A 27309-nucleotide genomic window follows, 5' to 3' on the forward strand; every position below is an offset into this window, starting at 1 on the left:
TAACGTTAGTTTAGCTAACGGCTCATTCGGCTAACCGCTAGCTGATTGTAGCGGTCTGCCGTTAGCCTCCACAGGCAAGCTAACGTTAGTTTAGCTAACAGCTAATTCGGCTAACTGCTAGCTGAGACAGCATGTAATAACTTTAAAAGACCCTCAAAATAAAACCTGAAAATTAACGTTGACATATATAACAAACAGCTAACATATATAACAGCTGTTACGTCAGTTCTACTTTACTTGTGCTCATTTAAAATACAATCACTCAATACTTGTCTTTATTGTTATTACTGTGAAGTCTTAATTTAGCTGTAGCCTGCTTTTCCCATTACGTTTGAGTTAACGTTATTTTAGACTGAATCTAGCTGTCAGCTAGCGGTTAGCCGAATTAGCTGTTAGCTAAACTAACGTTAGCTTCCCGGTGGAGGCTAGCCATAGGCTAGCGTGGAACAGATCGTGCAGGTCGTATCCTCGGTAAAACAGTATTATCTTGCGCATGTGCAGAACGGATCGTGCAGGCAGAACGGATCGTGTACCGACAGCTGCCGCTGAACCGCGTCATAGCTCATTACCATAAAGTTGACCTACTTTCAACTTTCTGATTGATGCTCTGGTCGCTCAAAACGCCCAAAACGCGACGCCGACAGATTTGCCGCTCGCTCCTTGCAGCTGAGAGAAGCAGCTTCCATTGAAAATGAATGACTTCCTGTATCTTTAGAAGATCAAGTCGGCGGCGGTGTGGACGTACAGTTAAACCCCAGAGGATAAATGCAAAATATTGAACATATGAAAAACAACATATGTCGACAGCGACACAGGATATTGAACCTTTGCACCTGTAATTGTGTGTCCTCTGTCACTAATAGACAAGTTTGCAAACTCTAACTTAAAGCACTAAAATTGATTTTAAAAAAAAATGAAGTTGAGCCCCCCTAAAAAGGGTCTAAAATCGCCACTGTGCTGGAGAGTTTCAGGAGGGGAGCAGGGAGCTGGAGGCCGAGCTGGAAGCACAGCTGGGCCAGGCCGAGACTGTATTCGGACCTGCGGTCTGAGAACCACAGACTCAAGCAAGAGGTCGAAATGCTCACGGTTGCCATTTTCAAACTGGCCTGGGACCGATGAAAATCAGCCTGCTGAGCTAAATCTGGCTCATTTACAGTTGCTTTGCTGTTGATTAATGAGCATTGTTCCTGTTAAATAAATACATAAATTAAATATATTACCATAAAAAGTATTTAAAAAGACACTATAACAAATATGTGTAATATCACCGTTTCAAAAGGGAAAAGAAGGCTGTAGGGTTGTGCAGGGTGTGCAAAAATAATGATCAGGGGATGTTTATAGTATATGTCATATGTGCAATGGTCACAAAATTGTATGTATAAATATATAATGTATAGGCTATGTCATATGTGCAATGGTCACAAAGTTGTATGTATAAATGTATGATGTATATAGTTTATTTATACAGTATTATTGTTGTATTATGGATATTGTTGTGTAGGCTACAGAACACACGTAATACACGTTAAACAAAACGTGTACAAGAATGAATAAGCAAATTTGGGCATATTTTTCAACAGATGGTGTCTTCCATGATCTGCACCGAACGCAACATCACGTTTTTACGTAACTGCGTCACTCCCCAGCCCAGCCCTTCTTCTGTGTGCGTTCCAGCTTCAGCCCCGAATCACAGACATCATGGTGAGTTTTAACATGTATTTACTGTTTTATAAACCGCTAAGAAATAAACGCTTTACCTCTATAGGTAGCTAAACTCACGGATAGTCTGTTAAAATGCTTCACGTGCCGCAAGCGTTGTTCGTAGCGTCCGTTTAGCTTTCTGTTAGCTAGCTAGCGGTGCAAACCGGCGAGCAAGCACATGGACGCTATGAATGCGCTAACGGCTAAGCTAACAGCCTCAAAGTAATTTTTTTATTTTTTTAAAAGATCTGGTGATGCTGTCGGGTCTGCTAAAGCTAATCAAATATTAGCTGCTGTGTGTTGAGGGTGTATTAGTCAGAGACTGCGTGTTCTTGTTCTTGTCATGTTAGCCCGTTAGCATGCTGCGTTAGCTTGTCATTCGGGGCTTTGTGGCTGTCAAGAGGAACTAATCAGCGATTACAGACAATAAATAGAAGAATAATTAAAAATACAATGTGTGAGTCAAACCACACTTCCAACTGACTATAACTACAGCGTTGGTTGTCAGATTTTACGTTTTTTGATTTATTTGTGAATATTTTTTAATTTGGAAGCTTCTAGCGGTTTCTACATGATGCAGCGCTCGGCTGATGCTGCGTTCACTGCTGCTCGGAATAAATAGCTCCCGTCTTCGCGAAATTGTGCTCCAAGATAAGATAGAACTGTATCTATCCCGAGGGAAATTGTTCTGAAGCAAAATGTCAATAAAGGTACACGTCAAATCCAAAAAAAGGTACCTTTCAATCATATAATATTTGTCATTTTATAACACAGGTTTGCACAATAAAATGTAAGTTGTAGCCCCTTCATGCTACACACACACTCAGAACATGTATCTAAGCAGTTTATATTTAAATTAGCAATGTGAGGGGCCTAAACCAAAAGTATCAACAATAATACAATACAAATAAAATCTAGATAGTACATTTTAAGGCAGCAAATGTGTTTGTTGTATGTATCCTTTTGCAAAACTGATCAATTGTGTTTTCAGCATCACTTGTACTGAGATATAAACAGAGTAGGACATCCCTAAAAACGGAGTAATACATCCCTAAAAACAGAGTAATACATCCCTAAAAACAGAGTAATACATCCCTAAAAACAGAGTAATACATCAGAGTAATACATCCCTAAAAACAGAGTAATACATCCCTAAAAACAGAGTAATACTTCCCTAAAAACAGAGTAATACATCAGAGTAATACATCCCTAAAAACAGTAATACATCAGAGTAATACATCCCTAAAACATCCCTAAAAACGGAGTAATACATCCCTAAAAACGGAGTAATACATCCCTAAAAACAGAGTAATACATCCCTAAAACATCTCTAAAAACAGAGTAATACATCCCTAAAAACAGAGTAATACATCCCTAAAACATCCCTAAAAACAGAGTAATACATCCCTAAAACATCCCTGAAAACGGATTAATACATCAGAGTAATACATCCCTAAAACATCCCTAAAAACAGAGTAATACATCCCTAAAAACAGAGTAATACATCCCTAAAAACGGAGTAATACATCAGAGTAATACATCCCTAAAAACAGAGTAATACATCCCTAAAAACGGAGTAATACATCAGAGTAATACATCCTTAAAAACAGAGTAATACATCCTTAAAAACAGAGTAATACATGGGTTAGTGGGGGTGTGGCCTTGACCAACTGCCACTTTGCTCGTAGGGCTGGGCGATATGGAGAAAATCAAATATCACGATATTTTTGACCAAATACGTCTATCGATACCTATTGGTGCTTTCCCAAAATATTTACACAATGACATTTTTGATAAATAATCATCAGTAATGTGGCTATAATGACTAAATGGGTAAAGGCAAATAACAGAACAGTTACAACAGTCTGGTAAGTTCAGAAAATAACATCACTTTACTGTAATGCAGCCTTTACAACCAGGAAAAGACACTAATGCCATATTACGATATCCAAAATCTAAGACGATATCTAGTCTCATATCATGATATTGATATAATATCGATATATTGCCCAGCTCTATTTCCAAGCCATGATGTCTCTCTCTCTCTCTCATGGACGGGCCAAATTCTCTGGGTGGGCAAACCAGAGAAAGGGGAGGTAACCTTTCCCCTTATGACGTCATAAAGGGAAGATTCCAGATCGCCCATCTGAGCTTTCATTTTCTCAAAGACAGAGCAGGATACCCAGGGCTCGGTTTACACCTATCACCATCTCTAGCCACTGGGGGACCATAGGCAGGCTGGGGGAACTCATATTAATGTTAAAAAACCTCATAAAGTCATCGCACGTCTTCAACTTGTGCAAAATGCAGCTGCTCGCTTTTTAACAAACACATCTAGACGTGCACATATCACTCCTGTTCTCTACACCCTTCATTGGCTCCCTGTGCGTTTTAGAATCGATTTTAAGATTTTATTGTTTGCTTTCAAGGCCTTAAATGGTCTGGCCCCGGAGTATTTGTCCGAAATTTTAACTTTGCGGGAGCACAACCGGTCATTGCGTTCTTCAAACCAGCGACTTTTAGAAGTGCCAAGGTCTAGATCTAGGTCTAGGTCTAGGTCTAAACGGTGGGGTGATCAGGCTTTTGCAGTTGCTGCTCCGAGACTCTGGAACAAGTTACCCCCTGATATTCACACTATTACAGATGGAGCTCTTTTTAGGTCCAAACTTAAAACGCATCTGTTTAGTCTGGCTTTTAATACGTAGCAGTGGTGTGACCATTTCATTCTTCTGTTTCTCTGTAACTATTTCTGATTTTACATGTTCTTTCTTTATATTGTATGATATGTGTTTTTATTCTTGGTTTCGATGTTAAGCACCTTGGATACCTGCTGGTTGCTGTAAAGTGCTATATAAATAAAGTTTGATTGATTGATTGATTGATTGATAAAGTGACATTTTCATGCCATGGGACCGTTAAATTTTGACCCAGAAAAACAAAAAGTTGCGTCGTCAACGGGAAGACAACACAAGGGTTAAAACGTCTTAAATGTAACCTGTGAAAGCCTGAGTGTACCTTGTTATTAATGGATGGTTTGGTGGTTGCTGTCTGTCTGCAGGCGTCCTTATCGATGGCCCCGGTCAACATCTTCAGACATGGAGCTGACGAAGAGAAAGCCGAGACTGCACGACTGGTGGGTTGGTTTTTATCTGTGATTTAGGGTTTTATTTTGGTCTTCTCATAATCGGTGAAGCCAACTTGTCTGGTTTATCATTTCACAAGTGTAAAGGGGAAGATAATAAACCTCTGAAACTTTATTTAACTGCGTTTGTTTTCTCCGCAGTCATCCTTTATCGGTGCCATTGCTATCGGAGATCTGGTGAAGAGCACTCTGGGCCCGAAGGGGATGGTAGGTCATCTTACTCTCCAGAGCTGATTGTTGTTTTATTATTAGGGATGCACCGAATCCAGGATTCGGATTTGGCCGAATATTGGGCAAAGTGAATGTATCGATACATGTCTTATACACTTTATATTTTATTTGTTTTTAATGTAAATGTCTGGAAAAGCTCAGTAATAAAATTGCCAGTTCATATTTTAGTTGCTTTGTATGAGGTGATATAAATAGAACTCAATTGAAATTAGATTGTCCAAAGAACTGATATATCGTATCGTACCTCTCTATAAAAGAGGATGTATAACATCCAAGCAGCCTTAAAACCCTCTAAAAACCGTCCAATGATCAGAGTCCTTCAGTCCTGCGGCTTCAGGAACTTCCTCTTCGTGGTTGTTTCCACGGCGTTGTGGTTCACGCGCTTTTTTGCAAACTTCTTCATGCTTTCCACCAAACTCTCGTACCTGAGAGCCATCTCTTCATCTGTGACGTCTGTCTGCATGCGGCTGACGTTATGATTTACACCCGTACGCTGTTTCCGACACAAAAAATGTATTATATTTAATGTAGGGATGCACGGAATCCAGGATTCGGCTTCAGATTAGGCCGAATATTGGGCTTTTTGACGAGGTTGGGTGTCTGCCGAACCTTAATTTTTTTTCCACCGAACCCTACGCTTGCACTCTGCGCGCTACGCTGGTCTCCGTAATGACGGCGCCGTTGATTACGGGAAGGTGTTTACGTAGGTGGAGCGTTCAATGCAGTAGGCTGTGAGAAAGTGAAAATGGAACTGGTGAGCAGAAAAAGTGATGTTTGGCAGTACTTTCAGTCAGAAGAAGGCCATTCAAGTCCAGCTACATGTTCAATTTGCAATGCTGATTAGTCTGGTGGTGGCGAGGACCCTAAACTATACACAACATCACCGCTGTTACAACATCTGGTATGAAACATCCGGAAGAATACGAGTTGTGCATGAAGGAATCTACAGACAGCAGCCAAGATGCAGCAACTTCAGGTACGGCAAAGGAAGGACAGTCACTGGGAGGAGGATTCGGATTCGGCAGAATCTTAACCAGTGGATTCAGTATTCGGCCGAACCCCAAAAATCTGGATTCTGTGCGTCCCTACTTATTATACAGATTTCTACGTTGTAATTCAGGCATTATTGAACTATAAAAGTAACAAAAAATGCAAAAATAAGCTTTACACATTTTAATTAAATACAATATGAGAATGATAATCTTAGTGCAATAACAGTATAATGCAGTATACATTTACAGGTAGTAGGGCTGTGCAATTAATTAAAACTAGGCAGCTCGCATTCCACGCCCGGCTCCAAGCCAGCAAGCTTTAAAGGAAACATAATGGTCTGTAATCAGTGTTTCCTCTATGTTGATTTTGTAGTGGCGGCCCGCCATGGCAAAATTTCTGCCGCCCCGGTATCAGAAATAGGGCAGACGCACAATGTAGTCGCGGATGCCTTTTAAATGATCCTGTCGACATAATGAACGCTCACATTGCAATTTAACAAGTAGAACTATTCAGAGGTTATTGGGCCCGTCCAGTGGGTGTTCGGACAGACTCGGACTGCCTCCACTGCTAAAAGAAAAATCCTGGAGGAAACACTGTCTGTAGTTGAACAGTTTCCTCTGGTCTTTCTCTTCAGGACAAGATCTTGTTGGGTGGAGGAAAGGGCGGTTCGGTGACGGTGACCAACGACGGAGCGACCATCCTGAAAGCCATCGGAGTCGACAACCCCGCTGCCAAAGTTCTGGTTGGTGAGTGAAGCTGCAGACAGACTGGCCGCACATCCTTTGGATGATTATCTCTGTATATTGTACCTATTCTTTATACTTTATACTGTGAAGTTTTGCACATTCCTGCACAGAAGTGTACATCCCTTTTCATTTAAAAAAAACTGATATATTTTACATATTTTTTTTCACATTCTTGAATGTTTTTGTTGTGCACCAAAACACCACAGGCAAATTATTATGTGAAAATCTCCCCGGCTATACACCCGATTCTGATAAAGTTAGGAATCAAAGAAATGATAAATAAAATTGTCCGGCAACTTGTGAAAACAGTGAATCTGGTTTTTGGTCTTGTGTAGCCAGCCGGGAAATTAACTATTATGTATAACTGCACAAATATGTCAATTCATTGGGAAAAAAACCTGATATATTGTACATATTTTTGTTTATCTTTTCATATTAAATGTTTATTGTTATGCACCAAAACACAGAGGCAAATTATTTTTATGTGAAAAACCTGATTATGATAAAGTTGGGAATCAAAGACATACAAAAATAAATAAGAGACACACACGCACCCACACAGACACACACACAGAGAGAGAGAGACACGCACATCACACACACACACACACACACACACACACACACACACACACACACACACACACACACACACACACGCACACACACACAGAGAGAGATACAGACACACACGCACCCACAGACACACATACAGACACACGCACCCACCGACACACACACACACAGAGAGAGACACGCACATCACACACACACACACACACACACACACACACACACACAGAGAGACACACACAGACACACACACGCACCCACATACAGACACACACAGAGACACACACACACACACACCCACAGACACACACACACACACACACACACACACACACACACACAGAGAGACACACACACACACACAGAGAGAGACACCCACAGACACACACACGCACCCACAGACACACACAGAGAGAGAGAGACACACGCACATCACACACAGGGACATACACACACACACGCACCCACAGACACACACACACACACACACACACACACACACACACACACACACACACACACACACACACACACACACACAGAGAGACACACATCACACTCAGACACACAGAAAAAAAAATTCGACATTTTGAAACATTGTTCTTGTTACGGCCAGCAGGGAAAAGTTTAATGTACATAAAAAGATGCAGTGAAAGTTCATCTCATACAAACGATTTAAAACGATGAGCAGAATTGACAATTTAATTTAAATTCTCCTCTTGGTTCCAGACATGTCAAAGACTCAGGATGATGAAGTCGGAGACGGGACGACCTCCGTCACCGTGCTCGCTGCAGAGCTGCTGCGGGTAAAATACTGTTGGTCTTCATTTAAAAAATTAATCCTGCAGGTTTTAAAGGAACACGCCGACTTATTGTGACTTTGTCTTATTCCCCGTATCCCCCAGAGTTAGATAAGTCCACACATACCCTTCTCATCTCCGTGCGTGTCGTAACTCTCTCTACATACTGGGAACTATATTCTCAGAAAGGCGAAGCACTGCTACTTGGGCGGAGTGATTTGCTCGCAGAACTCCAGGCAAACTCTCTGCTCCTCACCACGGGGCTTCTCAGGTACTGCGAACAAATCACTCCGCCCAAGTAGCAGAAGCCTTTCTGAGAATATAGTTCCCAGTTTGTATACGGTTAGAAGATGGCTGTGTCTCATGTGACCTTATTTGTAAATGTAATTTTAAATGGACTGTTCTTATATAGCGCTTTTCTAGTCTTAACGACTACTCAAAGCACTTTAACATAGTACAGGAACATTCACCATTCACAAACATTCATATGCTGTGGCCAAGGCTGCCGTACAAGGTGCCACCTGCTCGTCAGATAAACATTCACCCACATTTACACTCCGATGACGCAGCATCGGGTGCAACTTGGGGTTCAGTGTCCTGCCCAAGGACACTTCGACATGGGACTGCAGGGCCAGGGATCGAACCACCAACAGCATTGGCAGGTGACCGCTCTACCACTGAGCCACAGCCGCCACAACACGCTGTGACTAAACAAATCACAACATGTAAATAGGAACATGTTGGCGTTATTTTGTCACTTATTGGGAGCAGTCGGCTAGATGGAACCAGTTACCTCCAGGATCTGTGCTAAGCTAGGCTAGATGGAGCCGGTTACCTCCAGGATCTGTGCTAAGCTAAGCTAGATGGAGCCGGTTACCTCCAGGATCTGTGCTAAGCTAGGCTAGATGGAGCCGGTTACCTCCAGGATCTGTGCTAAGCTTATCTAACTTATCTAACTCTGGGGGAGACGGGGAATAAGACAAAGTCCCGATAAGTTGGCGTGTTCCTATAAAGAGTCCTATCACTTACCGCTGCTTTTTAAACCATCGCTGTTGTTACAGGAGGCAGAGCTGCTGATCTCCAAGAAGATTCACCCACAGACCATCATCTCTGGCTGGAGGAAGGCCACTCACGTCGCCAGAGAGGCTCTGAGGGAGGCTGCCGTGGATCACAGGTGAGACGCACAAAAGTAGCAAAAAGTTCATTCTTGCGTCGGAAACTGCGTACGGGTGTAAATCACAACTTTGATCACAATACGATATATCAGTTCTTTGGACAATCTAATTTCAATTTAACCTGTTTAAGGCTGCACGATATGAGGAAATTATCTAATTGCGATAATTTTGACTAGGGTTGGGCGGTATCCAAATTTTGATACGGGCAAACCTCCTCCCTATTTTACCGCGGTATACGGTATTACCGTGACTAATTAAAAATGATGACGTCACCAAACTGTTGGCTTCACCGTTCAGAAACTGAATACCAAAAACTAATACTGAAACAATAATAACATAACAACAACTTGCAAAAAAACTACTTTCTCCTCCACACTGTCACGTGATGACAACCACACATAATTACATAAATTATATTTAATATTTAATCCTTGTCTCCCAATATTTAATCCTTGTCTCCTATTGCATTGCTCCTATATGCATTTTTTTTAATGACGGTATTCTCATTTTTCACTGACTAATATTACATCTTAATCTTAAAATCTCTTAATCTTAAAAAATGAAAATGATTATAGTGTGATTTTTGCGAGGATCTGTACCAAACAAAGATGGTTTCTGTCTGTAGGATAAGATTTGTAGGCCGGGACGTCTCTGCAGCGCCACGATACTTCATTCAGAACGGTTTGACACATATTTTGCATATTTTGCCTTTAACAAATATTCCCGATTCCCGATTTGGATATTGCACTAGTCCATATTGCGATTTCGATAAAATTGCGATTAATTGTGCAGCCCTAGTTCTATTGATATCAACTCACAAAAAGCAACTAAAATATGAATTGGCAATTTTATTACTGAGCTTTTCCAGACATTTACATTAAAAACAAATGAAATATAAAGCGGGAATTTTGAAATCGAATCCTAAAGATATGTATCGATACATTCACTTTGCATCAATGATATTGGATCGTTGATCATTGGATCAAGATATCGATCCAGATCAATTTGTCCTTACGCCCCTAGAAACAGGTGAGAAATAATAATTGCACAAAAAAGTTTAATTAAACTTGAATTCAGCTGATTGAGAGATAAATCTATCACCAGCATTACAACCCTCAGTTATGATATTTACCTCTTCCTCTTCTTCTGTCTCCTCCCTCCTCCGTATCCTTCCGGTCTACGTAGCAATGACTCGGCTCGTTTCCAGGAGGACCTGCTGAACATCGCCCGGACGACGCTGTCCTCCAAACTGCTGACTCACCACAAAGATCACTTCTCCCAGCTGGCCGTCGCCGCCGTCATGAGGCTGAAGGGCTCTGGGAACCTGGAGGCCATCCACATCATCAAGAAGCTGGGAGGCAGCCTCACCGACTCCTACCTGGACGAAGGTGTGTGTGTGTGTGTGTGTGTGTGTGTGTGTGTGAGTGAGTGTGTGTGAGAGCAGGGAGTGTGTGAGTGTGTGTGAGAGCAGGGAGTGTGTGAGTGTGTGTGAGAGCAGGGAGTGTGTGAGTGTGTGTGAGAGCAGGGAGTGTGTGAGTGTGTGTGAGAGCAGGGAGTGTGTGTGTGTGTGTGTGTGTGAGAGCAGGGAGTGTGTGAGTGTGTGTGAGAGCAGGGAGTGTGTGTGTGTGTGTGTGTGTGTGTGAGAGCAGGGAGTTTGTGTGTGTGTGTGTGTGAGAGCAGGGAGTTTGTGTGTGTGTGTGTGTGTGTGTGTGTGTGAGAGAGCAGGGAGTTTGTGTGTGTGTGTGTGTGTGTGTGAGAGCAGGGAGTTTGTGTGTGTGTGTGTGTGTGAGAGCAGGGAGTTTGTGTGTGTGTGTGTGTGTGTGTTTGTGTGTGTGTGTGAGCAGGGAGTTTGTGTGTGTGTGAGCAGGGAGTTTGTGTGTGTGTGTGTGTGTGTGTCTGTGTCTGTGAGCAGGGAGTTTGTGTGTGTGTGTGAGCAGGGAGTTTGTGTGTGTGAGTGAGAGCAGGGAGTTTGTGTGTGTGTGTGTGTGTGTGTGTGTGTGTGTGTGTGAGAGCAGGGAGTTTGTGTGTGTGTGTGAGAGCAGGGAGTTTGTGTGTGTGTGAGAGCAGGGAGTTTGTGTGTGTGTGAGAGCAGGGAGTGTGTGTGTGTGTCAGCAGGGAGTTTGTGTGTGTGTGTGTGTGTGTGTGTGTGTATGTGTGTGGTTACACGATAGGGCTGGTGATAGGGAGAAAATCAGATATCACGATATTTTTGACCAAATACCTCGATATCGATATTGCGGTGATATTCTAGGGTTGACAAAATATCTTCACACTTAGAGTTTAGATAATCATCAGTAATGTGGACATAATGTCTAAGTGGGAAAAGGCAAATAATAGAACAGCTAGAACAGTCTGATAAGTTGAGAAAAGTACATAACTTTACTGTAATGGAGCCTTTAAAACCAGGAAAAGACACCACTTATGTCATATTACAATATCCAAAATCTAAGAAGAGATTTAGCCTCATATCACAATATCGAAATAATATCGATATATCGCCCAGCTCTAGTACACGATACTTGAGACCAAAGTCGATTCCACGGTGTCTAAAACAAAAAAGCCATCCATACCAATAGCAGTCATTCATTTGTTTTGATACCACGGTAAAAAACAACACAATAAATCTAGGGCTGTCGGCGTTAACGCGTTAATCGCGATGCGATTGCCATTCATTTTTTTTAATCGCATGCCGGCATTTATTCATTTATTTTACACTTCACTCGGCTTTGCGTCGTGCCTAACAGGCTACTATTTTGGCCCTTAGCAGCACCGTTACTTATAATCAAGCTGCCACTTCCTCCTAACACAGGGGTGGCCAACCTGTGGCTCTTGAGCCGTATGCGGCTCTTTGCCTGCTCCTGTGAGGCTCTTCCTGTGTGGCTGGGGGCTGTGTCATTGGTTGATTGTTGTTTTTAACTTTTCTGAAACATACAGTATTTCAGATAAGTAAAAAAAAAAAAAAAACACATTTGAATGTATCTGCCAATACTGCCAATACATTTGCCAATTATTTTAAAATGGAAAATAATGCAGCAGAGTTTTGAGGACAGATTCTGCAACCTGAGGAAAAAACAGCGGCCACAGATCACCTTCCTCGTTAACCCTTTCACTGCTGAATCCGACTGTTTGAAAGCCCCTTTAGTGACAAACGAGTGAGAGTTCTTCGAGTGGCTACAACCGAGTTCAAGCAAGACCTGAAAAGGATTGTGGATAACAAAGACTGTCAGGTTTCCCACTGAGTCAATCTAATTGAGAAAAAAAACTATGAAAACTGCTATGTATTATGACTGTCATCAGATCTGGAAGACACTGTTGCTGTTGTAGTGTGGACGTGCATGTGTTGTGTGGCTTTTTGCTATGGTGCGTTTTTTTTTGTGGCTCTTCATACCTAACTGGTTGGCCACCACTGTCCTAACACATCCTGCTGCAGCATGATGGAGAAACACAGCAGCAATGACTCTGAATGGAGCTTTCTATTTTCCCAAACTCCCGGACGGCTCGTAGACAAGTCGAAAAGCCATATGCACGTTGCGTAAAGGATTTTTAGTTTTTAGTTAAGTACTTGGAGGAATGGTGCAATAATGACAGGTTCACACATTTTTCTTTTGTTTACAGTAAATAAATAATTACAAATCTTAAAATCAAGTTCGTAAAGTAACTTTCTTTGCATTCATTTGATTCCCAATCAAGATACACTGGTAAGAATTGCTTTTGATTGTTAATATGGACTTAAAAACTGTTCTGAAATGCAAAATAATAGAATTTTAATCATGTGATAAAACATGCGATTAATCGCGATTAACTATAGAACTTCGTCGATTAATCACGATTAAAAAAAAAAAAAAAAAACGTTTTATAATAATAATCGTTCTTCTTATAATGTGTATTTTAGGATACACATAAGGAACACCAGGATAGGGTATTGGGACAGGGTCATGTCTCTCTTTTTTCCGCTGTCAGTGTCAGCTGACGTGGAGTGGAGGGGTCAAGCCGAGCGTGATTTATTTGTAATCGGGAGAAAACGCCTTCCGGGCCCACACAAGAATTGCATCCCGCGGTACCTACGGTACCGTAGAAAAATGAGGACCAGTGTCACGTTTTCTGAATTTTGGTACCGACTTGAGTCTGTGACATCCCTACTGCGAGTGTGATGTCATAATCACCAGCTGATCGCTCGTTTTCTGCGATGTTCACGTTTCTGCTTCGTCTCCAGGTTTCCTGCTGGACAAGAAAATCGGAGTGAACCAACCGAAGAGGCTGGAGAACGTTAACATCCTGATCGCCAACACCGGCATGGACACTGACAAGATCAAGGTATACACGCAGGGTTTCCCGCAGAAAATTTGTCAGTTAAGGTGGTAGGGTTGGGGGGGTTTGCCGTCAGACTGGGGTGGGGAGGGGGTGCTCTGTACTACATTTAACAATTATTTATTAAACACTAAATATAAAATTTAAATAATATATAAGAATGAATAAGAAAGAGCAAAACAACTTTGTCAAAATGGGCAAAGGTGATCACAGTCCCTGCTTCTGGCAGAGCTGACATCTAGCATCGCTACAGGCGATGTAAACAATGCACATAAAATACAAACGTGAGCAAGGGCGTTCAACAATCGCCATTATATCGAATCAACAGACACGTGCAACCTAGCTAGCAGGTGAAGAACTCAAACAACAAAATCACCAGCTAACTTACTTTAAATTTGCAAAAACTATAGACTAATATTGGCTTAAATAAACCCAAAACATAAGTTATACGACTTAGTTATCACGGACACACGCGCGATATCAGCTGGCTAGTTATCCTCCAGACAGCGACGGACCACGTCTCTTTTTCTTTCTGTCATTTCGGCCGTGTGGCGCGCGTGCCCGCTCGCGGTGTGAAACGCGTCTGCGCTATTCGCCAAGATGCACTTGACGTCCTTTTGTGCAGCGGATTTTTTTTTTTTTTTTTTTTTTTGGACGACCTAGTTAAGGCGGTAGGGTTCCCCAGCTTAGGCGGGCCGCCCGAGCTGCAAAGTGCTGCGGGAAACACTGACACACACACACACACACACACACACCGAATTAAATACTTTTTAGGCACCAACCGAATTGTTGAGTATCAAAAAATTCTGTGTCATTTGATACCAAATTTCAATACCTAAGGAGTGAATCTCATCAGCGTCAGAGAGCCAATAAGCACGCAGCATGCTTCTACCAAGATCTAATCATGTTTGTGATCGGCTGTTTAACGTCACACGTCGTAGACGCACAAAGGAAAAACTCTACGTTACGCACAGAGAAAGGGCTCACTTAGTAGGAGTTGTAAAATAAATAAAAAGATTTGTGCCGTAATGTGTACTGTTGGAATTCCTTTTTTGTTAAAATGGATTTTATACAATTGGTATCGAAAAAAGCATTTTTCAGGAACTGGTATCACCCTAAGTAGAGCTGGGCAATATATCGATATTATATCGATATCATGATATGAGACTAGATATCGTCTTAGATTTTGGATATCGTAATATGACATAAGTGTTGTCTTTTCCTGGTTTAAAAGGCTGCATTACAGTAAAGTGATGTCATTTTCTGACCTTACCAGACTGTTGTAACTGTTCTATTATTTGCCTTTACCCACTTAGTCATTATATCCACATTACTGATGATTATTTATCAAAAATCTCATTGTGTAAATATTTTGTGAAAGCACCAATAGTCAACGCTACAATATCGTTGCAGTATCGATATCGAGGTATTTGGTCAAAAGTATCGTGATATTTGATTTTCTCCATATCGCCCAGCCCTAACGGTAAGTCACGGTATTGGTATCGAACATTTTTTAACGATACCCTACTTCTACGTCAAAACCAGATTCTGTTCTTCACTGGAGACTTTATTGTGAAGCAGCAGCAGGAAGCATCGGTTTAACATAAACCGGAAGCTTCAAATTTCTCCCGCTGACAGATCGGCTTTATTTTTGTTGAACAGTTTGCAGAGATTGTAAACCAATCCAGAGGACTACGTACAAAGATCTCTTAGAGATGCACCGATAGACCGGCCGGTGACCGGAATTGGCCGGTTTTCACGTGCTCGGCCATGACCGGCGACCGGCAGGTCAGTCTGACATATGGTGATTTCATGCTGGTCAACGCTACAATTAACTGACAACAAAGTTATACCAGTTACAGTTCTCAAGGACGCACGCACACACGGACGCCACAGCACGGACGCCACAGCACAGTCTCTTGTTCCTTTCTCTCAACTTTTCCGCCGTGTGTCGTACCCCCTCGCGGTGTGAAGCGCATGTCGGCGCTATTCTCCCACATGTAGGAACCTGGTGGATTAACCTGCAACATGTCAGCTGTTTGGGAATTCTTCAGCGTGTGTGCAGAAGATAACAAGTTTGTAATATGCAACACCTGCAAGGAGAAAGTAGGGCGTGGAGGGACGACACCAAAAACCTAAATCACATTTCTTTAGTTGATATTGATGTGAAAAGAAGGAAATGGTTCTAACATTGCTCTTTAGATGTGTGTTAATGTCCCACACCAGGAGTAATTTATATAGTTCTATTTTATAGTGATCCATTATCTGTTCAAAACATGTTCTCTTAAAGAAAAGATAGAAAATAAATATTTGTGTGAGCTGTAAAGTGGTTAGAAAAATCGGAATCGGCCTAGAAAGTTGTAATCGGTGCATCTTTAGTTTAATTTAAAAAATACGATGCTCAGTTGTTTAGTTTATTAGTCTATTATATTCTGTTCTGAATGTATATTTTGTGTCTGTCAGATCTTTGGCTCCAGGGTTCGTGTCGACTCGACAGCGAAGGTCGCAGAGATTGAATCCGCGGAGAAAGAGAAGATGAAGGAGAAGGTCGACAGGATCCTCAAACACGGAATCAACTGCTTCATCAACAGGTACGCAGACACAGCTGGCAGATACACTACACCCCGTTTACCAGCGCTGGAAGAAGTATTCAGATCTTTTACTGCAGTGAAAATACTTTTCTGTAATGCGACTAAACTTCTTTCTTTACAGACAGTTGATCTATAACTATCCAGAGCAGCTGTTTGCTCGGGCTGGTGTCATGGCCATCGAGCACGCTGACTTTGCCGGCGTTGAGCGCCTCGCTCTGGTTACTGGTACGTACACACACACACACACACACAGTCACGCACAGTTACGCACAGTAAGAACTTTGTTTTAAACTGTGTGTGTGTGTGTGATCAGGAGGAGAGATCAGCTCCACCTTCGACCACCCCGAGCTGGTGAAGCTCGGCCACTGTAAGCTGATTGAGGAGGTGATGATCGGAGAGGACACACTCATCCACTTCTCTGGAGTTGCCATGGGTATGGACACACACACAAACACACACACACACAGTCATGTACGCTGTCAGTATTTAAACAGTGTTTAATCCAGCTGCTAGCTAACGGTAGGCTAACCTCACCTCCTGCCAAGTGTAATGTTAACTAGCGTCCTGTGCAGCGATGCTTCTGTTACCTCTAACGTCCGTTTCGGAGCATCAGAGAGCAGCGCAGGCATTAGAGTGGCACCGAAATGGGACACCGAAATCTGCATTGCTATTAGGGCTGAACGATTAATTGCATTTGCGATAATATCGCGATATGTTAAAACGCGATTTCCTAATCGCAAAGGCTGCGATTTGGTCACATGACTCGCGAGAGCAAATCAGTGTGCACTCCGCAGAGAAAGCATCAACTTAGCACGCTAACGCTACGCCGTACCTTGAACTGATTTCTGTCATTCAAACAACTGAGTTGTAGTTTAAAACTTTTACAGCCATTTTAATAAAATGAAGGGTTTTATTCTGGTTCGAGTCATACGTTCAGTTAATGGATACAGACACGCAGAACTGAAGGCTCGGTTAGCAACGATTAGCTCTGATTAGCGGTTAGCTCCGGTTAGCGGTTAGCTCCGTTATAAAGATATGAGTGGAGGAGCTGCCACTGAGAGGGGTAACAACCAGACTGATAAATGACGTTCGGGGAGCTTTCACAGCAGCGTGGCCGCGGTGTTTCAACAGTTTTATTAGTACAGTTAATCCCACGGCAAGAACACCAGCAACTAGCTAACGTAACGATAGCCTCTCTGAACAAGAACACCAGCAACTAGCTAACGTAACGATAGCCTCTCTGAGCAAGTACACACGGCAGCACGCAACTTCACGAGGGGGAGGGGCTGGAGGCAGCTCCTCTCTGGGCACTGTAAAAAAAAATACACGTGTGTGTGTGTGTATATATATATATATATATATATATATATATATATATATATATATATACATATTTTTACTTATTTAACTGTCTAGTGTGTTCATACTATAAATTATTATATTATTATTCTTTGTTGAATAATACAGAAGACAAAGAGCTTAAAAAAATAATCGAATATCGAATCCCAATCGCAATATTTGGGGAAAAAATCGCAATTAGATTATTTTCAAAAATCGTTCAGCCCTAATTGCTATTCAGTCCGGTAGATACCGGTCGTAAAGGCACCGGTGCCGTATTAGCACCGGGGTCTCGGTACCCGACCCTAGACACAGCAACTGTTCGGCATAACGTTGTTAATTTAAAACGGGTTGTTAAAGTACCGTATTTTCCGGACTATAAGTCGCACTTTTTTTCATACTTTGGCTGGTCCTGCGACTTATAGTCAGGTGCGACTTATATATCAAAATATTTATAATTTCACGTTTTTAAATGTTATTTCATGCTGAAGACATTACCGTCTAAAGCCGCCAGAGGGCGCTCTAGGCTTCTGACAACTATATGCTACTCCTAAAGACAACTGAGAAAGAAAAGAAACTGCAGGTGACTGCAGGTAGTAAAATATGCAGCCGAAAACGGTAATCGAGCAGCAGAAAGAAAGTTTGGAGTGAGAGAGAAACTTGTAAATGTGACTCTTACTGCAATGAAGGAAACAAAGAAAGCTAGTCGCGCGCTGAAAGCAAGATGGCCAGAGCTGGAGGAACGAGTCCACAGATGTAGATGCACGTCAACGGTGCAGTTACGTCTCCACGCCCTGGTAGTTGTTCTGTGTGCTACTGTGTAGTTGAATAACTGTTGATGTGTTACGTTAACATACCGGACACCTACCGTATTCAGCCCCTTGTTCTGTGTGCTACTGTGTAGTTGAATAACTTGCCTTTCCAGATTAAATGTCTGTTCTTGATCTTGGATTTTGTGAAATCAATTTCTAAATAAATGCGACTTATAGTCCAGTGCGACTTATATATGTTTTTTTCCTCTTCATGACGCATTTTTTGACTGATGCGACTTATACTCCGGAGCGACTTATAGTCCGGAAAATACGGTAAACGTTTGGAGAGATGTTCAACTTCTTGTGAGAAGAGAGCATCCCTTGGATGATGTATTTCCGTTCTGATGTATCTGACTTTCTGACATCTGTTTTAACATATAAAAAAATATTACGCCATGGAAATGTGTAATTCCATCTGCACCTCAGTGATTCAATTACATTGTATTATTGACACAATGTGCAGGCACACATGCAACGAGACGTAGGTCAGTGGCTTCCAACTAACCTGACCTTTGACCCTCAACCCTCTCCTTCAGGCGAGGCGTGCACCATCATCCTGCGAGGAGCGACTCAGCAGATTCTGGATGAGGCGGAGCGCTCGCTGCACGACGCTCTGTGTGTGTTAGCTCAGACTGTGAAGGAGCCGCGCACCGTCTACGGAGGAGGTAAACACACACACACACACACACACACACACACACACACACTGCGTCCACAGAGACGCCTGTATGAGGTGTTGACATTGCCGTGGATAACTGTTGTGTGACATTAACATGAGAAATGGCATCTGCTACATGCATAACTGTGTCCCTGCTCGTACTCTGCTCTCCGACAGGCTGCTCTGAGATGCTCATGGCCAAGGTGGTGAGCGATCTGGCCAATAGGACGCCAGGAAAGGAGGCAGTCGCCATGGAGTCATTTGCCAAGGCTCTGATGATGGTACGGACCGGTCTGCTTTTCTTTTTTTGTAAAGGATCACACCAAACCTTGAAGTGTTTTCCAGGAACATACAATCAGGTTTTCAATTGATTTTCTTTTAAAGGAACACGCCGACTTATTGGGACTTTGTCTTATTCCCCGTCTCCCCCAGAGTTAGATAAGTCCATACATACCCTTCTCATCTCCGTGCGTGTTGTAACTCTGTCTGACGGTTCCACCGGTAGCCTAGCTTAGCACAGATCCTGGAGGTAACCGGCTCCATCTAGCCTACTGCTCCCAATAAGTGACAAAATAACGCCAACATGTTCATATTTACATGTTGTGATTTGTAGAGTTACAGCGTGTACAAATAACAAGTTCACATGAGACACAGCCATCTTCTAACCGTATATGAACTGGGAACTATATTCTCAGAAAGGCGAAGCACTGCTACTTCTGCTACTTGGGCGGAGTGATTTGCTCGCAGCACCTGAGAAGCACCGGACAGAGAGTAGAAATGCTTTGCTTTTCTGAGAATATAGTTCCCAGTATGTATACGGTTAGAAGATGGCTGTGTGTCATGTGACCTTGTTATTTGTACACACTGACTCTACAAATCACAACATGTAAATAGGAACATGCTGGCGTTATTTTGTCACTTATTGGGAGCAGTAGGCTAGATGGAGCCGGTTACCTCCAGGATCTGTGCTAGAGAATGAGCTACCGGTGGAGCCGTTGGAAAGAGTTACAACACGCACGGAGATGAGAAGGGTATGTATGGACTTATCTAACTCTGGGGGATACGGTGAATAAGACAAAGTCCCAATAAGTTGCCGTGTTCCTTTAAAAAGCTTCAGCTTTTAAGATTGTTTTCTATGACAGTATTCGTCTGCAATGGGGAAATAAAACTACAACCTGACACCTCGGAGCTTTAGGACTTTCTTGAGTCGGTGACGGTCTCAAGACATACATCTTTCTACCAGATATAGAGGTCCACTGCTGTGGAATTCATTGAATAGGTCACTTAAATCATTAACTTCCTTGCCAGCCTTTAGGTCACAGTTAAATAAGTTTCTCATTTCATCTTAAAGGGGCTCTAAGCGATGTTGGGTGACGTCACTTCTTGTTGACGTTTGAAGTATTTTCAAACAAAACGAGGCTAGCTCGCCCCTCCCTCCTCCTCATCCCGTCCCCTCCCTTCCGCGCACTAACCCCCCCAACCCCCACCCCCAAATCCTTCTGGTCGGTTATTGGCTAGAAGACTGTTATGTTTGGTGGTGCAGGTTGGCCAGTTTGGTTTTGTTGGCGTTTGTGGACCCTGGGCTGTCTACAGAGATGTTTTTTACAGTGTGTTCAGGGGACAGGCAGCTAGCAGATAGTGAGATGTTTTTTACAGTGTGTTCAGGGGACAGGCAGCTAGCAGATAGTGAGGAGATGTTTGCTGTATGTGACAAAAAAAATGTTGTAGCTTAAAAAACGCATGACATCACTTAGAGCACCTTTAAACCTTATGTTGGGATAATTCTGTTGGTTGTATTCATCAACTTATCTTATGGTTTCTTTGGTCATTTTGGTTGCTTTTTGGATATGTGTATATATGTTTATGCTTCCCAGTTTGTTGTCTTGCTTGTTTTATTTTTGTACAGGAATTAAATCATTTTTTTATTATCTTTTAGGCTTCCTTCCTGTCCTGCACTGAAATAGCTTCTTTTTTTTTCTATTGTATGAACTTTATATCTTCATTTGTGCAGCTAAACTAAACTCATAAATCTTTAAAGTTTTGTTAAACTCACTTTTTCTCGTCGTTTTCTCCTCCAGCTGCCGACCATCATCGCCGACAACGCTGGCTACGACAGCGCCGACCTGGTGGCTCAGCTGAGAGCCGCACACATGGAGAACAACACCACCTGTGGGCTGAGTGAGTGAACACAGACAGATATTCATCACCTGAACGCCTCAGAAGATTCTAAGTTCTGTAAAAATCGCAGAGAAACTTCTTGACTTCAGACCTGCATATATTTTAACATTTTGCGAAGTCGCTTAAAGTGCTCATATTATGCTCATTTTCAGGTTCATAATTGTATTTAGAGGTTATATCAGAATAGGTTTACATGGTTTAATATTGTTGTTGTACTGCACATTGCTGCAGCTCCTCTTTTCACCCTGTGTGTTGAGCTCTCTGTTTTAGCTACAGAGTGAGACCTCTCACTGCTGTAACATCTTTGTTGGGAGTCGCACATGCTCAGTAGCTAGGTAAGGACTACTAGCCAGTCAGAAGCAGAGTATGAGGGCGTGTCCTGACAGTACCTAGGTAAGGACTACTAGCCAGTCAGAAGCAGAGTATGAGGGCGTGCCATGCTAGCAGCTAGGCGAGCATTATAACGTGTGTTACAAAGTGACCACATATATATATATATATATATATATATATATATATATATATATATATGCAATAAAGGAAAGGGGAAAAGGCAAAAAGCATAATATGAGCACTTTAAGTTTAAAGGAAATCGGTCAAGTTGCCACAGAAGGCATTCTCAAGATCACAAACGTCTTTTTTGTGCAGATTAATTATATAATTAATTAACAGACGAGGAAGTCAAGCTTTAAAGTCTGTGCATTGATTACAGGAATTTATTTTGACCCAGCAGATTTTACTCTACACAAGCAAAAAATAAATCCAGAGAGCTGCTCCTTATCAGCACTGATAGGACAATATAACGCATCTTTCCCACTGGACAGAAAACCCCCAACACCTAGCTTTTGTCTTTAGTGGGAAAGGTTACAATCTCCATTTAATCCCGGGAAAATTTGATCTGCAGTTATGGAAACATGACAATATTTCAGCCCTTTAACCGGCGCAATGGCGCTTGTCACCTCTGCCGGTAACTTCTGCGACTCTTTGTCATCTCAGCCACAAATTTCGTCCTTTTGTTGTCAGTGTTTTACTGGAGGTTTCAAGGAAGCAGATTGAAACAGATAAAATGTTAAATTTCTTTTGGCTTCACACGTGAAAGCTGGTTTTTGGAATTCTGATCAAACTACACTGCAGTCCAGTTTATTCGCCCCAAACTAGATGATGGAAACAGGAATTATTCACATTTCTTTTTTTGCGACATTTGAATAGTTTGCTTAGAATTCGCTTGACAATTGAATGGATCACAGCTAGTGTTTTCCCTCGGCTTGTGGAAGACTATTTGGCACTTCCTTAAGAAAATGTTACGTTTAAAAAAATAAATTAAAAAAATGCAATTTCCCCATACATGTTGTCTTTTGTGGGATTTTGTCTCTTTGTAGTCGTGTTGTGTCTCTTTTTGGTCATTTGTGTTTTCTTTGGGGTGTTTTTTGGGTCTCTGTGGTCATTGGGCATCTCTTGTTTTAGGCCAACATTATGACCATATCTGTGTCTAAAACATTGGAAAAGCTAGAAGTCCAGCTACAATCATCAGATCTGAGAAAAGTATTTTAGTCACATACATTTGGCTTAAAACCCTGGCTTATACTGTGTGTGTGTGTGTGTGTGTGTGTGTGTGTGTGTGTGCGCTGCAGATATGTCTGAAGGTACGGTGGGCAACATGGCCGAGCTGGGGATCACCGAGTCCTTCCAGGTGAAGCGTCAGGTGCTGCTGAGCGCCTCCGAAGCCGCCGAGATGATCCTGAGAGTCGACAACATCATCAAAGCTGCGCCAAGGTCAGTCCATCACGCCTCAGCTACTAACAACCTGTCTTTTAGACTACGGTTGTTTCCATGTTATGTCTTTAGTTGGACTTGTATGTATAAAGGCAGTAAAGACGAAACACATAAGGTGTAAGCAGATAGTGGTAACTTGGGTTAAACATGTAAAACCACCGGTGTTGTCCTTCTTTTTAAAGTCGCTCCGTGTCGAGACTGAAGAGAGACGCTGAGCTTTCACCGTAGCCTCCTTGAGGGACCTGAAGTTCATACTTGCCAGTCCCTCCAGAAAAACGCAATTATGCGATCGCATAATTCAACGCATAATCAGCCAAAGTCTGCATATTTATGTGTGGGGGCCGCATTTTTTCAAATACGCCGCACTTTCGCCGCATAAATTGCCGATTTCCGCGCAAAATATGCGGGGCTTGCATGATTTCATAATCCCCGCATTTTCGTTGCAAAAAAAGTCCCATATATCTTAGCAGAAAGTTGAAAAATGTTGCGTTTACTTCACACAAGAGCAGCCATTTTCCCCTGTTGCCATGGGAACGTTATGAAGTGACGTAATTACGCGACGTGAACATCATCGAAAAGCTGCAAACCCCGCGATGAAGCCATGATGAAACCGCAGTTTTTGCAAGTTTTCCCGCATATTCCATCGCATTTTTTTAAGAAAACGTGCCGCATTTTTGAGAGAGAGAGAGAGAGAGAGAGAGAGAGAGAGAGAGAGAGAGAGAGAGAGATCCACATTCATATTTAGACGTAACAGATATATCCACCTACAAAAGAAGTTGGAACGTAAGAACAAAGAGGCGTTGCTATGGAGATGATAGACCTACACCGTCTCGTCTCATTGGTGTGAACTGGCAGGTTTTAAAACGCTGCAGACCGGCTGGTCGCCAATCTTTGGTCTGAACTGGGCTTTTAAGAGACAAAGTAAAATCCCTACATTTTTGGGAAAAGTCATGGAATTTTGTTGTTTGATGAAAATAATTGTTACAATAATCTTCTGTGGAAAATCTTTAAGTAAGACGTCGTCCGTCATTATTGTGAATTAGAGCCCCGACAGTCTGATGCAGGTCCTTAATGTCATGGAAACGTTCTAAAATTGTGTCTAAACTATCTACAGGGAGAGACCGGTTATCTGGTTATCTGCCCTGGCTGATTATCAGTCTCTCCCTGTAGGTAGAATCTGTATCGGCGTTTTTATTTGCCTGATAAACGATAAAGTTAATTAATTAAAAAGTGCGCTGCTGGGCGCCTGGGTAGCTCACCTGGTAGAGTGTGCAGAGGCTCAGTCCTCGACGCAGCGGCCACGGGTTCAACTCCAACCTGCAGGCCTTTGCTGCATGTCATTCCCCCCCCTCACCCTCTCTCTTGCTCTCCCCTTTCATGTCTTCAGCTGTCCTATAAATAAAGGCCTAAAATGCCCGAACAAAAAAAATCTTTAAAGTGTTCTACGTTGGCTCCGCTGCAGCTCTGTGTCCGTCCCTCTGCTGCAGTTGCACTCACCACTGAGTCTCACTTAATGTTAAAAACAGCCTAAAATTCAATGAAAGTAGAGATGCGATCTTTTGTTCTACAGTATTTGTGAAGCGCGTTGTATCAAAATTAGGTAGTTAAAAAAAAAAAAAAAAAAAAACTCTTCTTATACTGTACAGACTGATCTCATGAAATGGCGTATGTATGACACGCCAATTCGTATGCAATTTTGGCGTGTTATCAAGACGCATAATCGCTTTTTAGCGTGCTTATCAATGCTGTTTGGCCTCCATTGACTTACATTACATGTGAATTATCGCCGTAGCGAGTAGTACGAAAGGACGGAGGTCCACGGAGGGAGATTGGCGGGGGTGGCGGATAGGTCAAACTAGGGCTGAACGATTAATTGCATTTTCGATAATATCGCGATATGTTAAAACGCGATTTCCTAATCGCAAGGGCTGCGATTTGGTCACATGACTCGCGAGAGCAAATCAGTCTGCACTCCGCAGAGAAAGCATCAACTTAGCACGCTAACGCTACGCCGTACCTTGAGCTGATTTCTGTCATTCAGACAACTCTGAGTTGTAGTTTAAAACTTTTACAGCCATTTTAATAAAATGAAGGGTTTTATTCTGGCTCGAGTCCATACGTGCAGTTAATGGATACAGGCACACAGAACTGAAGGCTCGGTTAGCAACGATTAGCTCTGATTAGCGGTTAGCTCCGGTTAGCGGTTAGCTCCGTTATAAAGATATGAGTGGAGGAGCTGCCACTGAGAGGGGTAACAACCAGACTCTGATAAATGACGTTCGGGGAGCTTTCACAGCAGCGTGGCCGCGGTGTTTCAACGGTTTTATTAGTCCAGTTAATCCCACGGCAAGAACACCAGCAACATGCTAACGTAACGATAGCCTCTCTGAACAAGTACACACGGCAGCACGCAACTTCACGAGGGGGAGGGGCTGGAGGCAGCTCCTCTCTGTGCACTGTAAAAAATTACACGTGTGTGTGTGTGTATATAGATATATACTATACTATATTTTACTTATTTAACTGTCTAGCGTGTAATTGTGTGTTCATATACTATACATTATTATATTCTTTGTTGAATAATACAGAAGACAAAGAGCTTAAAAAAATAATCGAATCGTAATCGCAATATTTGGGGAAAAAAATCGCAATTAGATTATTTTCAAAAATCGTTCAGCCCTACGTCAAACGCAGGACTTTGACCCAGGAGAGCCAGGATCGCGTCCCGCGTGTGGCGTTTATCAACCATTTTTTAAATGTTTTTTATTAAGCCTTTTCCTAAAGCCAAACTTTTTTTATTTTTATTTTTTACTTTACATACGTGTGATGTTGTTCTCGCGATAGCACAGCACGATCTCGCGATAACGCCACGTGGTGTGTATGTTTACATCCGCTGTATACAGCGTAGACACACACGTGGATAGCGCAAAATGCGTACAGATAACACGCCACTTGGCTTTAGGAAAGTGGCGTGTATGTTTACGCAAAGTCATGAAGTCACATTGTTCTGTATAAACATCAAGAAAACGGATCAAATTTGACCCGAAGACAACACAAGCGGTAAAGCATTCAAACTAAATTTTGACTTAAATATTTTCATTTTCACTGTAAATGCAGACCGGTTATTGGTTTTATTAACTACTAATAATCCGTATCGGTCGATCCCAATATAAACCCAGGGTTTGAAAAAAACTGGAAAAGTTATGGAATTTGAAAAATGCCAATTCCAGGCCTGGAATTTTTTTTTAACACAGCATAATATGTGATTAATAAATGTATTTTCACGTCATCTTAACCTCACCGTTATATTCGGGGTGCGATATTACGACTCCCACTATGAACCACATACATTATCATTCATTTTATTATTAAACCTCTGAGGGGAAACTTTTAACACAGATTTTTATTCTTATTGTATAATGTCGACTGACATTTTCAGGAATACATAGTCATGGAAATTTGCCAAAAAGTCATGGAAAAGTATTGGTTAAAATGCGTATGAACCCTGTAAACCTTCCAGAATCCCTGTCGTTTTCTATTTGAGTTAGTTTTTATTTAACAGAGCCGAGCAGCTGAGAGGTATGTTGTTCCTGACTGTTGTTGTTGTTGTTGTTGTTTCTGTAGGAAGAGAGTTCCCGACCATCACCCCTGCTAGAGGAAGAGGAGGATGAAGATGACGGACGGGGGAGAGGGATCAGTTTTGTTATTTATCACCTCTGTGTAGTTCAAATTTAAAGTTTTTTTTTTTTTTATTATTTTGTCTGTTAAACTCTCACTGTGGAAGCACTGCACCGGCTCGCTGGCTAACTGTAGCTAACCGTCACACGCGGCTAACGTCACGCTAGCAAGCCAGAAGCTAATCGTACACGGCTGCTGTCAATAGACAGGCTCGTGTGAAGCTAATGTGCAATGTTGGTTGTGATGCTAACGTTAGCGGAGGTCAAGCTGGTCATGCTAACGTTAGCCGGTTTCTGTCAACGTCGCTTTAAACGTAAGTTTGGACGTTGTTTGTTTTGTTGAATGAAAATAAAAGAACCAATCCTCATCAGTAGATTTGTTGGTCGTCTCTCTGTCCTTTTTCGAACTCGTAGTTCAGATAATGAAAGGCTCATTAAAGTGTTCATTTAGTTAGTGCGTAACTTTCCGTTACATTCAAGCCGTTAACAAATGAGTTGCTACAAAGCTAGTTAAGACTATCAGCTCCACACAACTCTCTCTGGATTTCGTGTCGAGGATTTAAAAATAGATTTCAAGGATCGTCAATGAGCATCCTGCCCTCTTTAAGAAGCT

The 27309-nt window shown here is 42.1% G+C and overlaps 1 protein-coding gene across 1 annotated transcript; it reads left to right on the forward strand.

Annotated features, from left to right (window-relative positions):
• The first annotated feature begins 1490 nt into the window (after window positions 1-1490).
• Window positions 1491-27072, forward strand: cct2 (chaperonin containing TCP1, subunit 2 (beta)). The gene is made up of 16 exons (XM_031302500.2): window positions 1491-1701; window positions 4760-4834; window positions 4985-5050; window positions 6702-6813; window positions 8116-8192; window positions 9248-9360; window positions 10547-10749; window positions 13575-13675; window positions 16133-16260; window positions 16382-16485; window positions 16574-16693; window positions 18947-19075; window positions 19246-19349; window positions 21147-21246; window positions 22878-23019; window positions 26644-27072. Exons 1-16 carry the CDS (start codon window positions 1699-1701, stop codon window positions 26672-26674), a joined length of 1608 nt encoding a protein of 535 aa, XP_031158360.1. The 5' UTR covers window positions 1491-1698; the 3' UTR covers window positions 26675-27072.
• The last annotated feature ends 237 nt before the right edge of the window (window positions 27073-27309 follow it).

This window comes from Sander lucioperca, chromosome 20, assembly GCF_008315115.2.
Source record: "Sander lucioperca isolate FBNREF2018 chromosome 20, SLUC_FBN_1.2, whole genome shotgun sequence".
Classification (NCBI taxonomy): Eukaryota; Metazoa; Chordata; class Actinopteri; order Perciformes; family Percidae; genus Sander; species Sander lucioperca.